Source organism: Furipterus horrens, unplaced genomic scaffold (genome assembly GCF_987537825.1).
Source record: "Furipterus horrens unplaced genomic scaffold, mFurHor1.1.pri manual_scaffold_7, whole genome shotgun sequence".
In the NCBI taxonomy this organism is placed as follows: Eukaryota; Metazoa; Chordata; class Mammalia; order Chiroptera; family Furipteridae; genus Furipterus; species Furipterus horrens.
The window spans coordinates 10,810,243-10,825,750 of NW_028327177.1; the positions used below are offsets into that span (position 1 = coordinate 10,810,243).

Below are 15,508 nucleotides of genomic sequence, written 5' to 3' on the forward strand. Positions count from 1 at the left end.
AGGGCGCCGCTCTAGGAACCGCCGCCTCTCGATGCCCCCGCCGTTGGAGCGCCATGGAAACCGAGAGCTGGTTGCTCGGCTGCGAGTTCGAGGATTCTGTGTTCGAAGAGAGGCGGGAGCGGTGCCCGGGACCGCCGGCGTCCTACCGCGCCAAGCTCTGCGAACCGCAGGTAGGAGGGCGGGGCCTCCTGGCTTCACCCGGCCGCTGGTCCTCGCCCTGGTTCCCGGGCCTCGTTTCCCGCGGATCCCCACAGGAGCGCCCGGCGCCTCTCCGGATCACCCCTCTGCCCACCCTGGCCTCCCCGTTGTCTCTAGCCACCACGAGGAACCGGTGTCTCCCGAACCCCACCCGGGAAGGCCCTGCCCACCCTGCCCCCCGAGGGCGCAAGGAAACCCCCGCGCTGTCTGTGACGAACTCGCACCTGGTGTTGGGCCAGGGTCCCTGTGGCTCTCTGGTCGCCCCTGTCCCCGCTCCCAAACCTGAGTAACTCCACGGGCGTGCTGCACGGAATCTGCATCTGGGCAGTCAGGGGCCTCCCCAGGCCAGACGCCGCCCGCTCCTCAAACCTTAGTGCTGTCTGGCCCCTGACGGCGACGTCCTCCCTCCTCCCGAGAGCCTGACCTCGTTCAGTGACTTCTCCGGCTCACGTGGACCGCGCTCTGGTGGCCAAAGTCGTTCAATTGTATCCGTTTCTCCAGGCACATCTTAAATGCCGCCTCCTCCAGGAATTCTTTCCTGATTACCCTTTCCGACCCCAAATTTTTGTCTTTGACTCCCCCGTTCCCTCCCCGTTTAGCCTCTGCTAAAACACCTGCCAGTAGCCCATGAAGCTCTTATACCCTGAGTGTAAATGATCACGTGGGAGCGGCACGTAACGCCCTCCCCAGTGCCTAGCAGGTTTTGTTCATCATGGGAACTCCCTGAATATTTTGAATAAGTGTTTGTATTACAGTTGACCCATGAACAGGGTGGGGTTAGGGGCTCAGAACCCTGCACAGAGGAAAAGCATGTATAACTTCTGACTCCCCCCCCCCACAAACTTAACTACTAATAGCCTACAGTTGGCCAGAAGAAGCCTTACCGATAAACAGTCGATTAACACGTATTTTGCATGTTTTATAACCTGTATCTTATCACCAAGTAAGCTTGAGAAAAAAGCTTTTTAAGAAAAGCGTAAGAAAGAGAAAATACATTTACAGTATTTATTGAGGAAAATCCATGTATAAGTGGACCCACGCAGTTCAAACCCTTGTTGTTCGAGGGTCAGCAGTATTTCATGTGTGTAAATCCCATCTCACCAATAATAACTACTATTTATCAAAAACCTACCTGTTCCAGGCACTGTGCTGGGTTTCTCTGCATACACTGTTTCATTTTTCCTTACAACCATTGTACTTAAGATGCCAGGTAGTCGGTAATTACTGGGTTGTATTTTTGTTTTATTTCACTTACATTTTCTCCTTACCACACGCAGTCTTTCAAAAGTTATCTTTAGTATTTGATCAGTGTAAACTCAAAACAGAATGGGCGTGGAAAGTCGTGTTGTATAGCATTAAAAGCCGTGGTTCTGAGATAGGACCTGTGAATCCCAGCGTTGGCTTTATCTTCCCCTTGCCTTCCGAGGGGTCGGTTCCTTATTTGTCATTTGGCTCACAGGCTTATGAAGAGAGTAAAATGAGATAATATTTTGTCAGGTATTTGATAATACTTTGTGTGATGTGCTATATATTGATGAAGTGAAATCCCCAAATCACTTTTCTTTAGAATTTGTTTGGTATGTGATACTGCCCATAAACTCAGAGACCTTACTGAAGTCATGTTGGTTTCCCAAAACGCGCTAGAAGATTTCCATTGTCCCCGCCTGCTCAGGTTGTGCCTGGGACCAGATGCTGGCCTTCATCACTTTACCTCTCAGTCCCACCCTTGTTCCAAATGCCTCTTCCCTCCTTCCTCTTATCAGACAGGGGTGTTAAAAATCACCCATGTGTGAATTCTTGTGGGCATGCAGGTTATGTGGGAAACTAAATATAATCATTTGAAAACCGATTTTGCTGGGTCATTTCCCATTTGGAGAATGGAAATTGGGTGGAGGTTTGCAATTGTGTAGTCATTGTTCAAGAAGTTGGGATTGACTAATAATCTAATACAAAGAACAGTAGACTACAAAGGGAAATTATGGGCTCAGTGTGTGGACTGGTTGAGTTACACAGGACGTCAGGGAGAACAGAAAGAAGAACAGGGCTGACTAGCTTTCTCCTCTGCGATGGATGAGGCTAAGGAGAGAAACACTTTTACTAAGGTAACAGGTGGGCCATGATGCCTGGACAACTGTTAGGAAAGTAGAACCAAGCAATTTTGACATGATGGTGGAACCATCACAAGTGCAGTTGTGTTTGAAGTAATGAGATTGGACTGGGAACAGGTTTCATTCAGGCTGAAGGCGTTTTACTGTGACAGGGGGTTGAGAGATCTGATAGCAGCTGAAAGAACTCATACTGTGTGCTTTCTGTCATCTGAACTTCTATTTTTTTAACTATTGAATTCTTTATTTGTGATATCCATAAATGTTGCTGTTCTCTATTTCTGTCCTCCTCTGAGCATTCTTTACTTAATAATCCAGAAATCTCAGCCTCACCTTCCTTTCTGTCCATGAGGTTTAAATCAGTAGGAAGGTGGATAAGATATTCCAGATGCGCATTTGCTGAGGCTTTTCTCCTATAGGTCTTTGGCATTTGATTGCATGGAAGCCTCCTTTGAGCCTAATTATTATCTCCTCTTTGCTTAGCTTCTACTTGTTGCTTTTACAGCATTTTCATAGTGGCCCTATAATGATAATTCTTCTTTCCTATGTACTTTCCTTAAAGAGTTGACAGTCTCTATTCCAACCACTCCAAATGTCTCTACAAGAAATTCTGTCTCCGTCTAAAGAATCAGGGGGTACTGTGCTAGTTAAATGTAGGTTCCCTGGCATCACAACAACCCCACATTGAAAGTGCTGTGGAAAACAAAAACAGACTCGCAGACACAGGGAAAGACTGATGGTGCCAGGTGGGAGGGGGGCTGGGTGAGAAGGTAAAGGGATTAAGAAACACAGATTGGTAGTTACTAAATAGTCATGGGGATGTAAAGTACAGCACAGGGAATATAGGCAGTAATATTGTAATAACTTTATATGGTGCCAGGTGGGCACTTGAATTATCAGGGGATTGCTCCATAAATTACATAAATGTCTAACCACTATAGTATACACCTAAAGCTGGTCTAAAATAATATTGAATGTCAACCGTAATGAAAAATAAAATTTTAAAAGTTAAAATTAAAAAAAGAAAATGCTGTAGATAAAGCCATATACTTTTGCATGCCTTTTTTTTTAGCTGAGAGGCATCATATTATTGGTATGTTTTTTAATTGTGATGATGTTAATAAAAATGGGACCGTCATTAAAATTGTCGCTCCTCTATGCCAGATGTTTTCCTCTGAGTCTCATCCTAAGGAAATATGTCTTTTCTGAGGCTTAACTATTTATTTATGGGAAATTGCATTTATTTGTGGGAAAAGCATAGCTTCGTTCTGTATAATATGCTATTTTCACAATTTTTAGTGGTTTTATGAGGAAACGGAGAGCAGTGATGACGCTGAAGCTCTAACCATCAAGAAGTTCAGAGGGGACTTGGCCTACAGACGGCAAGAGTATCAGGTAGAATTCAACACGGATAAGACTGCACTGCTTGAAACGGGCTCTTGTTCTATAGGTTACAGCATATTTAAATAACAGGTCACTAAGTTATGAATGTTGCTTGTGAAGATGAATTTAATCATTTGTGGTATGTGTTTGTAATCTTAGAATCCCAAGTTTTTGTCCTTTTCTATGAGGCTCTATATAATTTGTTTTGTTTCTTATAACTTAGGTACCAGTTTTACATACATATCTCACTTCACAAGAGTCCTGTTGTTACTTTGCTGGTGAAAAGATTATACAGCAAGTTAGTGGTAAAGCCAGGATTCAAACCCTGGGCTGTTGGGCTCCAGAATGTTCTTCCTACTGTACTATGATGTTTCCTGTGGCAGTAGTGATTATATTCTCTAGCCGTTTCTTGTCTGCCTTTTAGAAGAATAGCACTGACAAATCCTCAAGTCTTCTTAGCTCATTATAGGGGTCAGTTACAACCTTATCTCCTGCCTAGGAAGAAAAATCATCTCTGTAACTGAATCCTTTCTTCTCCTGTGTTTTCTGCCTTTCTTTTCATCTCTTCTCTTCGTTTCCTCTGTTTAACGAATAATTGCCAGAAAGCCCTGCAGGAATATTCCAGTATTTCTGAAAAATTGCCACCTACAAATTTTGCCATGAAAAGGGATGTCCAGGAAGGCCAGGCTCGGTGTCTAGTTCACCTGGGAAGGCACGCAGAGGCTCTGGAGATCGCTACGAACTTGGTGAGTGGTTTCATTGCTTATTTTCGTATGTCTTCCTAGGATGGTTGAATATTTTCTAAAAAACAAAACGAAAACCAGCTTCTTGCTAACAGCAAAATCTGTGACTTAGGAGAAGCAGAAGAAATTGCCAGTGGTGTAAGAACTTTATGATGATGAACAGTGTGGCGCTCTGGACATAATCATTTTCTTGTAATATTTTTTCCTATATTCTCAAATCTTCATTGCCTGAAAAAAATGGTTTTACTCTTGTTAGGAGTAAATACTGAATGGAAGGATTATCAGTGATCTGTTTTGTTCTTTAGATTTTATTTTTCAAAATTTCTACAATGAATATGTATTACTTTTGTAAAGAGTGAAAAAAGTTACCAAAAAATGACAAAATATCACCCGAAGCCAAGCTTTAATAATCCTTTTTTTCTGATGTGGAATTTACAGAAAAAAATTTTAAGGGATAAAGAAAAGCAGTTCTTCCCAATTCTAGATTCTGCTTGTTTTTGTTTTCAGATTAAGGCATTTATAGTTTACTTAGGCGGTAATTTGTGTAAATTTTAAGCGGGGATTGGTCTTAAGTAGACCAATCCTAGGTTATAGGTGACCGGTGTTCTTCCTTAGAGGGAACTAACGAAGTGCCATGTCACTGATCTTGAACCGTGTGGGTCTAGCTGACCAAGGCCAGCCTAAAGTATGTGCGCAGCTGAAGTGCCCTCTTTCTGTTAACTAAGAGAGAGCCCTCAATTTGCCTGCAGAGTGGTTCATTGCATGGGACCTCAGCCTCTTGCAGCGAAAGGAAACCTTGGTGGTAATCGTTTTCAGCACGTGGAAAACAGCTGCATCTCCTTCTTTCTTCTTCTCCCCTCTACTAATTGTGGGTTAATTCTTAAGCTGGAAGATAAGATTACCTCATTAAGGAAGCACTTGGCGTGAACAGTGAACTTAGTAGGATTTAGGTGTTTATTCTCAGTCTCCGTGGTCTGCAAATTAACAGCAACTTCGGCCCTTCTGGTAACTTTTTCTAGATAGAGGTTCCTTTGTTACTGCTCTGCGTGCCCATCACCTTCCTCTTCCTCACATCTCTTGCACATCAGAGTTGTGCTCTGTCCTCCCAGCCTAGACCGCTGAAGGCAGTGGCAGCTAGGTCCGTGTCAGGGGCGAGTCTCCACTTCCGCGGCTCAGACACAGATCTGCTGCCAGTCAGCAGGTGCCAGGTGTCCAGGGCTTGGGGTGGTTGCCTGGCAGGAGGAGGACTAGTCAGAAGATCTTTAGCTTCCGTCAGGACTTTGAGAATTATCATCAGGCTTCTGGGCACCCCATCGGGGGAGGCCTTTTGGGGAGGGACACGGGCCACGTAGGCTGGTGGGTCTCTTCACATGACCTCAGCCAACCCTGTCTGTTCGCATGGTTTTCTTTCCTGGTGCCACATGTTTTGTTTTGTTTTTAAATTTGTACGTAACAACCTCTACCCCAACACACACTGCTTTCTCAATATGAAAATGTTTTTAAACAGCATGAAGCCCCGCAGACTGGTTGCAGAAGGAAGGTAGCATTTGTTATAGGTAGTCTACACGGTACTTTCCTTGCTATAAATGAAAGACGTGAAAAGGTCTTACGCCACAGTTATTAAACAGCTGTTACATGCGAGCTGCTGTGCTCTGTGCTAGGACCTGCCCTTCTGGACCTTAGTGGTCTGTTGGGAAGGACAGAACGCTAAACAAGAGCAATAATAAACCAGGTAAGTTCTCCATTGGGCAGATATAGTGCCACCGAATCGGCTGTGAGGGGCTTTCTTTCCTCTCTTTTCACTCAGCCGAAGACCACTGAGAGGCCTCCCCATGCTTCTACTCCCAGCGCGCCCGCGTCTTCGGGCTGTGTACCAGGTCCTTCTACTCCTATTTCCTACTCGGTGTAGTTCTCTCTGGCAGCCCGACTTGGAGACTAGATGGCTAGGTTTTCCTTTGACTTAAAATCAGCTGGAAGTCCGCTCTCCAGACTTTAACTTAGGGGGGGAAAAAGGCTTGTTTTCTCTAACCCCCAGGGCTTTTGCCATGTGGCAAGTTGGGCAAGACGTGGTGGCTCTGGTGGTGGAGACTTGAAAAGGATTTTCTGGCCTCGGTCACAGTGAGCAGGGGAGGCATTTGGATTCAATTATGATGCAGCAGAAACACGCAGAGCTTCAGGCTGTCCGGCTTAAGATGTCTCAGCCAAGGGAAATTTGGACGTAGAGTTCATTTGAATCCTCAAGGAACTTACTGTTTGGATTTTTAGAAAGCCTGAAATATTAAAATGGAACCATTAGCCCAGGGTATAAAAAAGTTGGCTTGGGTCTTTCAGCTGTCTGGGTGAACACAATAAAGATTGTAATAAAAATCGAAAATAAACTGGCTTTTATGTTTTTGGTGCTGAACTTTGTCAGACCACCTTCATGTGAATCATGTTACTGTTTCGACAGCAGGGTGTCTGGGAATGCCCAGTGCTGGTTTTGCTGGGGAGTATATATTTCTCCAGGTTTATGGTTTCAAACTGAGAGCTATTGAAAACTTTTTTGTTCACCCCACTTGTGTAACTGCTGAAAGATACTTCTTTTTTTTTATTTTGGTTTTTCAATTACAGTTGTCCCCTTTTCCCCTAATTTCTCTCCCCCACCCAACCCACCCCCTCTCCCGCAATCATATCCCTCCCCGTTGTCCATGTCCATGAGTCTTTTATATGGGTTCTTTGACTAATCCCTTCCCTTACTTATCCCCCTTCTCTCCCTCTCCCCTCCCCCCTTGAAAGATACTTCTGATGTATAACACATATAACTTGGGTTTTTAGGAATCTCCATTTTTACATAGAAAACGTTCTGCAGTTTAAGGTTTTTGCCCTTTTTTTTCTCCTTAGGAAGCTAAAGCAACTAACACAGACCATTTGACCACTGCGCTGCACCTCCAGCTCGCCATCTGTTCAAGCTTGCAGGACCTGGGGGACACCATCTTCTGCCTACAGAAACTGATTTCTTTGCATCCTTTTAATCCTTGGAACTGGGGCAGGTTGGCAGAGGCGTACCTGAGCCTGGAGCCAGATCGCTCGGCATCATTTGCGTCATCTCACACACAGAACAATTTCAGCTCAAGTGACAGAACTATCAACTCCTCCTTCCCACACTCAGGAAAAGACTGCCTTTTGTGTTTCCCCGAGACATTGCCCGAGAGCTCTGTGTTTCCCATGGAAACAAGCAGCCGTAATAACCAGGAGAATGAGAGCGCTCTGAGCAGCATTCAAGACTCTGTGCTCAAAGAGAAAGAAGCAGCATTGCCAGAGACCCAGATGAAAGCATGTGCTTCTTTTATACGAACCAGGTAAACGAACAATGGATTAAACAATGTACATGACACTGAGCTGAGAGTAAAGGTTTTATTTTTCTAACTGTAACTTTCCAGAAGTTCTAGGCTAGACATGTGGTATATGTTTTTGAGATTTTTCCTGTGGTCTGAACAGAATCCTTTGAACGTGTCCTTTTAGTATGTAAGATTTAGAAACAAAAGTATGTTTGCTCAAGAATACAACTTATATTATTACTTGATAAAAAGTTAAAATGGAGCCCTGGCTGCTGTGGCTCAGTGGATTGAGCGTCAGCCTGCGAACCAAGTGTCGCTGGTTCAATTCCCAGTCAGGGCACATGACTAGGTTGCACGTCAGGTCCCCAGTTGGGGGCATGTGAGAGGCAACCGCACAGTGATGTTACTCTCCCTCTCTTTCTCCTTTCCCCTCTCTCTAAAAACAGATAAATAAAGTAACCTTGTTAAAAAATAAATTAATTTAAAAAAAAGTTAAAATGGAAAACATTGAAATTAGGAAGAGAAATGTATGAAGCATTGACATAGAGGGAAGCAGTATTTTCAACAAGGAATTTTTCATTCCACAGAAATCTGAAGAAGAAAATCTGCTCTTATATTTGAATCACTGTTAATAATGTGACTAAACAATATGTAATTTATTCTGTAGAGAATCCCCATGGTTTAGGTACTCCAGATACTTTGAATTCATAATGTGTAAGAGTTTAAGGGAAAGGGGGCGTACACTTGACCAATTCTATATTTAATGAGAGAAACAGACTCACTTAGGTCTCCAGTGATACCAAAAAGCACAGTTGTTTTTCTTTTTTAACTCTGGAGAATTCAAGAAATATTGATTAACAGACTTACTGAAAATGATATCTATTTGGCAGGTTTCAGACTATTAAGATATTGATTTAGTGTTGATTATGTCACTCTAACTCAGAAGGACACTGAATTACAACTGTGTGCCAGGCACGTGCTGGGTGCTGGGATCATAAAGACCGTTAAGGAAGAGTCCCTTTCCTTCCATTACTCACTGTGTTGAGGAAACTCTACATAGAGTCAGTGACTAAGCACAGATGCCAAGCAGTGGATTATTACGTGCGCAGAGCACTGTGGGCCCATCCCCGGGAGCAGTTCCGGGCGGCAGGAAGAAGGAAACCTTTCCAGAGGGAATGATGCTCCTGCTAAGTGTTCCAGGGAACGTGTGTCAATTGTGTAGATACCTGTGTGCTAGGTGCTTTGCATACATGATTTCACACTAATCCTCACCACTCTGTGGTGGATGCTGGGATCCCACTGGAGAGTCTAGGGAACTAATTTAGGGTCATGCCACACTGGCACAGCTGTGGCGTGTGGCCAGGATTTGCACCTGGGTCTTTGCCCCCAGAGTGTGTGTTCTCCACAACACCTTGCTGACACCAGAGACTATTCTGCAGGGACGAGAGATGCACTAGATACAGGGAAAGACAGTCCAGCCCTAGGATGAGAGGGCAGGTGTGGCAGGGTTGTCACATGCTGTGGTGTGAGACCGAGAGGCGGGTGTAAGCCATGAGGCCAGGGTGGCACCGTCACGTGGGGGGCAGGACTTTGGAGTCAGACCTGATTTTAAGGAACATGATAAATTGTCACTGAGCAGTGAGTCTGGGCTCCTCCACTTGCTTGCCGCCCTGCCTTGCACAAATTACTGACACTCTCTGACCTCCATTCCCTCATCTCGACAGATGGAGAAATGGGAAATGTCCCCACCATGGGGCCGTGAGAATTCAGGTATCCGAGAAACTTGCTGCAGCGCACCGTATGCGTCAGCACGTGGTAAACATCGCACTTCTGTTGTTTTTGTTTTTACTTGCACAGGATGTTAAGTGTCATCTTACAGAGTTTGGTCCTCATGTTGGAGGCCCTAAGATTATCTGAAGGTTTTAAATGTTGAGTGCTGTGACGAGTTGAGACCTCGAGAGGGAGGTCTGGTGGCTGCGGGGAGGTACTGACAAGAGCAGTTAGGGGCCCAGGACACCAGCAAAGGGACTGTGGGTCTGTGGACTGATTGGTGGATGGTGATGAGGACCTGACCTTGGAGACACAGGCAACAAGAAGGGAAGTGTTTGTCTCTGCAGGATGGAATAGACAGGACTTGGTGACCAGCTGGGTGTGTGGGCAGGATGGGGTGAGGAAGGGACAGCAGAGCAGTCAGAGATGACTGAAGAGTCCACCTTGTGTGGATGGCGGAGGTGGTGCCTGTCTCCAAGACAGGACATGCAGAAGGAAGAATAGAGCAGATTTAGGGTGCAGGTAGGTGCCTGTAGGATAGCCAGCTGGACCTTTGTTAGGAAGTTCAAGTTGAGCTCAGAAGGGAGCCAAGATTAAGGAGTTTGGGGAAAGAGAGTGGCGACCAGGTGGCGGTGAGAAGTCGGGTCAGATCCATCCTGAGAAGACAATTTGAAAGGTGGGAGGTCATTCATGGCCTTTGAGGAAGCAGTTTCCTTAGTGATGAGGTGACATTGCAGAGGGCCGAGGAGTGAATGAATGTGAAATAGAAGGAGCAAGTATAAGCTGTGTTCTCAGGGAATTTCAGAAACAAGGAGAAAGCAAGGACAAAAGAGGTGACTACCTCCAGAGGCCAGGTAGGTAGTGCACACAGGCTAGAATGAAACGAGGAATGTGAATTGGGTCAAGTTCTTGTATAAAGCTCTGGCGGACTTCCCACCGCACGTTCATAAATTTCACGTTTCTTTCCACCGCCTGTGAGGTCCTGCTGAGTTGGCCCTACCTTTCTTTTTCTCCTTACTCACTGCAGTTTTTCCTTCTTGGCTGTGTGCCGCCCACAGGGACCTTTGTGATTTTCACACATGTTAACTAGTTCCTGGGCCAGGTCCCCACTCACAGCCCTCTTCCCCACATAAGCCTGGGGCTCGCTCCTCGTTGCTGAGATGGCGGCCTGAGCGGCATCTCAGAAAAGCCTTCCTTCCTCCCCTGCCCCATCTGGAGTCGGCACTGCATCTGCCCTGTCTTGGATTTTTTTGTTCATAGCACTGGTCGCTGCCTGAGATTATCCTATTATTTGTGCTCTCTCTCCTTCCATCCCATGAAGCAGGGACCTGTCTGTTGGGCTCACCAGGGCTCCTAGTGCCTGCAGCAGAGTGTGGTACCTCCCTCATGACAAGCATGCGTGAGCTGGAGAGCGGAGCGCTTCTGCGTGTAGCAATAGGGACCAGTGTGGCCTGGGGGAAACTGGAAAAATCTACACATTCAGTATTTAAAAAATACAATGAAGGAGCCACGTGAGGTGGAAAGGAAGGAGGGGAGCGAGGCATCCAGGTTTGATCCTGATGGGGCGGTGGGGCAGTTGCAAAGTGATCGTTAGAGGGTCCTCCAAGATTTGGCCCTGCTTTGAGTAAGGGAAGTGAGCTAGAGGCTAATTAGTCCTTGAGGTCAAGTTGCTGTGGGTTCAGGGACATGGAAGGGTCGCAGGGCACTGACTGCAAAGGAAGGCATCTTGATGGCTCTAGGGGAGGAGCCTTTCTTTGACTGGGAGGCTTGTCCTTTTTGCTCCATGTTCCCTGTGCTTTCAATCACTTGACTTCTGCAGGGCGCCCTTTGAGGTCTCGCTCTCTAAAGATTTCTTTGAGAAGCTTTGGCTTTATGCGATTTTGAAAAGATGACTCTCCAGTGTAAAGCCGGGCGCTCTTTCAGAGGAAGGAGCTTCGGGGCCTCCGACGAGGGTGCCTGCCCGCTGGTTAGCCCAGCGGACTCATCCAGCTGCCTGCCCGGGCTCTGCACGAGCGTCTCTGCGCTGCTCTCCTCCCTGGGAACCTACCCGTGCGGACTTCTCTGTTTTTCAGGCTTTTGCTTCAGCTCACCCAGTCTCAGCAGGCATCGTTTGCTTTGGAGAGGAACTTAAGGACCCAGCAGGAAATAGAAGATAAAATGAAAGGGTTCCGCTTCCAAGAAGACGCTCTGCTGCTGATAGCTGAGGTGAGCAGCCCCTAGGGTTTCTCTGAGACAGGGCATCAGATATTTTTCCTGGCTGCAATGCCGTTGTTTTAAAAAGCAAGGTCCAATCCCGCCTCTAAAGGACTTCTGTGTCCCTCTGTCACGTGCCTGTGGTCGCTGCGTCCCTGAAAGCGGCCTCCTCGTCTCTCTCCCACCGCGTGCTAACAGGCAGGGGCTGTGTTTCAGTTACGGGTGGTCCTTGGGAGTACCTGCCTGCTTGAACATCGTGAGGCCCAAGAACTGTTTTGGGGTTGAATAAGTGAATGAGTGAGTGCTGACATTGCGCAGGGCTCTTGTACGTTTCTTTCTCTGTTCACCCTCGTAACAGCCTGGGGGTCAGGCAGGGCCGGGACTGCCGCACAGAGGGCTTGTGACCTGCCTAAGGTTAGGTTTTAAGTGGCAGCGGCAGGAGAACCCATCCGGCTACAAGCCCATCGTCTGCTCCACCCTGTTACTACTTGGGTGGTTGCAGAGACATTCCAATGTCAATATTTTTAAACCTTTATTAGCTTTTAAAAAACTGCATTGTTGAAATGTCTTAAGATGGCATTTAGAGATTATCCATGTATTTAAGTTATTGACTCTGGTCCCTTTTAGTGTCTAATTGAAACTTGACAGCTCAGGGACTTTTGCCATGAGAGTAACTTTCTATCCATATGCGTCCCAATGTGCTTTCAAGAAATACTGCGAAGCTACAGTTGCCCGGCTCCTTTGTCCCCTCCCCAAGCTAAGCTCCCACTTGACTCCTCTTCCTCTCCGAGCCTTTTCCAGCCTTCCCCCTTCAGTGGGCTCTCTCCCTTGGGCCCGCAGATATGCCCAGATCCCACACCTTCCCAGCTTACCGTCGCCTTCCTCAGCCCGCCTCCTCCATGTGCCGTAGATTTGTTGCTGCGGGCCACGCCCGTTTTGTCCCCTCTTCCCTCTGCTCTGAGCGGCTGCACTGGTCCGTTCACTCTCCCTCGGCCTCGTGAGAACCACAGGCTTCCTCTCTGTCCTGAGTGGTGTGCTGTCTGCGGCTCCCGTTGGGTCCTCTGTCCCCTTGCCTCCCCCACGGCCATCACAACGCAGTCAGGACCGCGCTCACAGCCGCAGTTGTCCCCTCTGGGCGACCACCCTCCAGTCCGCATCTCCGCTCCCTTCTCGGGCATGCGGTCTCGCGTCTCAGGTTACCCACCCACTGAGTGACTCCTCTGAGCTGATTATGGATTATTCTGCTGTCACTTCTGGTGCAGACTGTCTAAAAGGGCTCTGTCTGCCACACCCTTCCCGGCCTTCATCGGTGCCGCGTCGTGTAGGCCTCTCGTAGCCTCAGCCGTCAGGAAGCACTTGAGAGGGCTGGAGGGAGCCATGTTCTCATCGTAGACCTAATTCCTCCCATGGGTCCTGTATGTCCTCCTTTTTTATGCACGCCCGGCCCCTCACGAGCTGTGGGCCTCTTCCTCTGGTCTCAGCCCCAGCCAGGCAGCCTGCGCCCCGCTTCAGGGTCCCCCTGCCATTCCTCCTCCACCGCTGGTGCCGCACCCCTTCCCACCTCCTGCGTGGCTGTCACGGCGACCTCCTGGCCCGTCTCTCCTTGCTTCCGTAACTTCTCCCTTCAGATGTATCTTGAACATTGCTGCTGGGTTCCCCTTAAAACACTGCTCTGAGGGCTGGGTGAGAGGAAGGGATTAAGGAGCACAGATAGGCAGTTACCAAGCACAGGGACCATAGTCACTGATACTGCAGTAACTTGTGTGGTGCAGGGTGGGCACTAGACTTATCGGGGGGTCACTTAGTAAATTATATGATTGTCTAACCTAACCGCTAAGCTGCACACCTGACACTAATAGAAAGTAATATTGAATGTTACCTGTAATTGGAAAAATAAAGTGTAAAAGAACAAACATTGCTTTGTCTGTAACCTGCTTGCTTAAAAACTAACATGTGAGACCATTACCTCAGGCCAGGTGTAGTTTAAGGCCTTGATAATGATGTCCAAGGCCTTCCAGAGAGTACCCCAAACTGATAACCTAGTAATTCCCTGCATAAAGCTCTGCTTCCACTGGACTGATGATGTGCCCGTGTCTAATAAGCTCGTGGTGGGTTTCCCCATCTCCACACATGGATGGTTTCCATCCTGAAAGAGCAGCCGAAATGCACATCCTCCGGGAAGCCTTCCCGGGACGTCCTGTTCTGGGGCCCTTTCTCCCTCACCTGAGCCAGATAGGATGATTGCTTGAATAGATAGCTCTTTAGCTGCTGTATGCTCCCCGACCCACCACCAGAAAAGCAAGAATATGTCTTGTTTTTGTGGGTATTTTATCAGAGAAACTAACGCAGAATCTGAGCCTGATTCTGACCAGTAGGGAGCAGTATCGTGCCTTTAGAGGGCAAGCGTGCTTCTTAAATCTGAGGTTGCTGTGGTAACCTTTCTGGAAGGATTGGATCTCTCTGGGTCGGGGGTGAGGGGTTGGGGGGCGCAGCTACTTGCTTTGACTTCCTTGGGGAACTTCTAAGAGAAAGAATCTGTGTGTCCCGCCCCCTCGCAGCAGTTACATTCTGCCCATGGCTGCTCGTCGGTCATTTTACGAGGAGGGAGAGTCACTCGCAGTTGTATTCTTGCCGAAAGAAGGTGCCCTGCGCCCTGAGGAGGCTGCCTGGGCTTCCCTGTAGGCTGATGGCTCTGCTGCTGCCTTAGGACCTCAGTGCTTTGTCCGCTCGGGGACAGGTGAGACTAGAGCTGTGGGATGACGTTCACCCCTGTGGTCCTCAGGTCGCCGCTTCTGATCAAACACCTTTCCGACCTGTCAGACTTTGGACTTGTCCCCTGGCCGCAGAAGGAGGCCTGCTTGTGTGCAGTCCTCTGGGCCGACACTGGCGGAGTCTGCGTGCCGTGTCTGGTGCCCCTTTTACTGGGCCAGGGCTCTTTCCTCCTCCTGCAGGTTATGGGAGAAGATATCGTCCCAGAGAAAATAAAAGACGAGGTTCACAACGAGGTGAAGTGCGTGGACTCTGCAGCCCGGACCACCTTGGTGGTTGCATCTTCGAAAGAATTTGAAGACAAGTGGTTCAGGAAGATCCAAGACCATCTCTGTTCCTTTGAAAGTCAGTTCCATACACAGATCCGAATCTCTACTTCGTAGTCCCTTTAAAAACAAAATATCCAGCACTGTGCTAATTTTCCTTGTTGGCTTCAGAGAGAATCCACTGCTAATCATGGAATATAGTGTTTTAAATATGATTATTTATAAAAATGACTTATCTCCCAGGTTCTTTCTGCTGTTCAGTTTCTTGATTTTTGTTGTCTTTTTGGATTTTTGCCGTTCACTTATCTTGGGCCTCCTATCTCTTTAGAAGTTCTCTGTTGGGAAAGTGTGTAAAAGAGGCTTTTAGATTTTATAGTCTTTTAAAAACGGTTATTACCGGTACCCAGGAGTGTAAGTATTCACATTGTTTAGGTAAATTCGTCAGGAGAGACCACCACTGTTGAAGTGAAGGGCGTGTCAAGGCTGGCAGGGCTCTGAGACTTGACCCCACACCTGTCAGCAGGCACGTCAGCCTGTCAGTTTTGCGGATGCTGCGGGAAACTTGACTCTTCCCGGACCTGCAGGGAGTATGAGCTTCAGCACAATGCATCATCACACGTCTGGCTTTGAGTCCCTAGGGGGTGAGGCCTGTGGGCCTATGGAGTGCGCTCAGAGGGAGGATATCCTGTCCTCTCTGCCACACAAATTATAATCACAGTCTTTAACATCATCTTCAGCTACACAGGGCCATTGCCCTACCTGAA

At 47.5% G+C, this 15,508-nt stretch overlaps 1 protein-coding gene across 1 annotated transcript; it reads left to right on the forward strand.

The window, feature by feature from the left end:
• Positions 1-14,987, forward strand: CUNH8orf76 (chromosome unknown C8orf76 homolog). Its single transcript, XM_090283401.1, has 6 exons — positions 1-170; positions 3,603-3,698; positions 4,289-4,432; positions 7,310-7,767; positions 11,589-11,721; positions 14,661-14,987. Exons 1-6 carry the CDS (start codon positions 54-56, stop codon positions 14,859-14,861), a joined length of 1,149 nt encoding a protein of 382 aa, XP_090139527.1. The 5' UTR covers positions 1-53; the 3' UTR covers positions 14,862-14,987.
• The last annotated feature ends 521 nt before the right edge of the window (positions 14,988-15,508 follow it).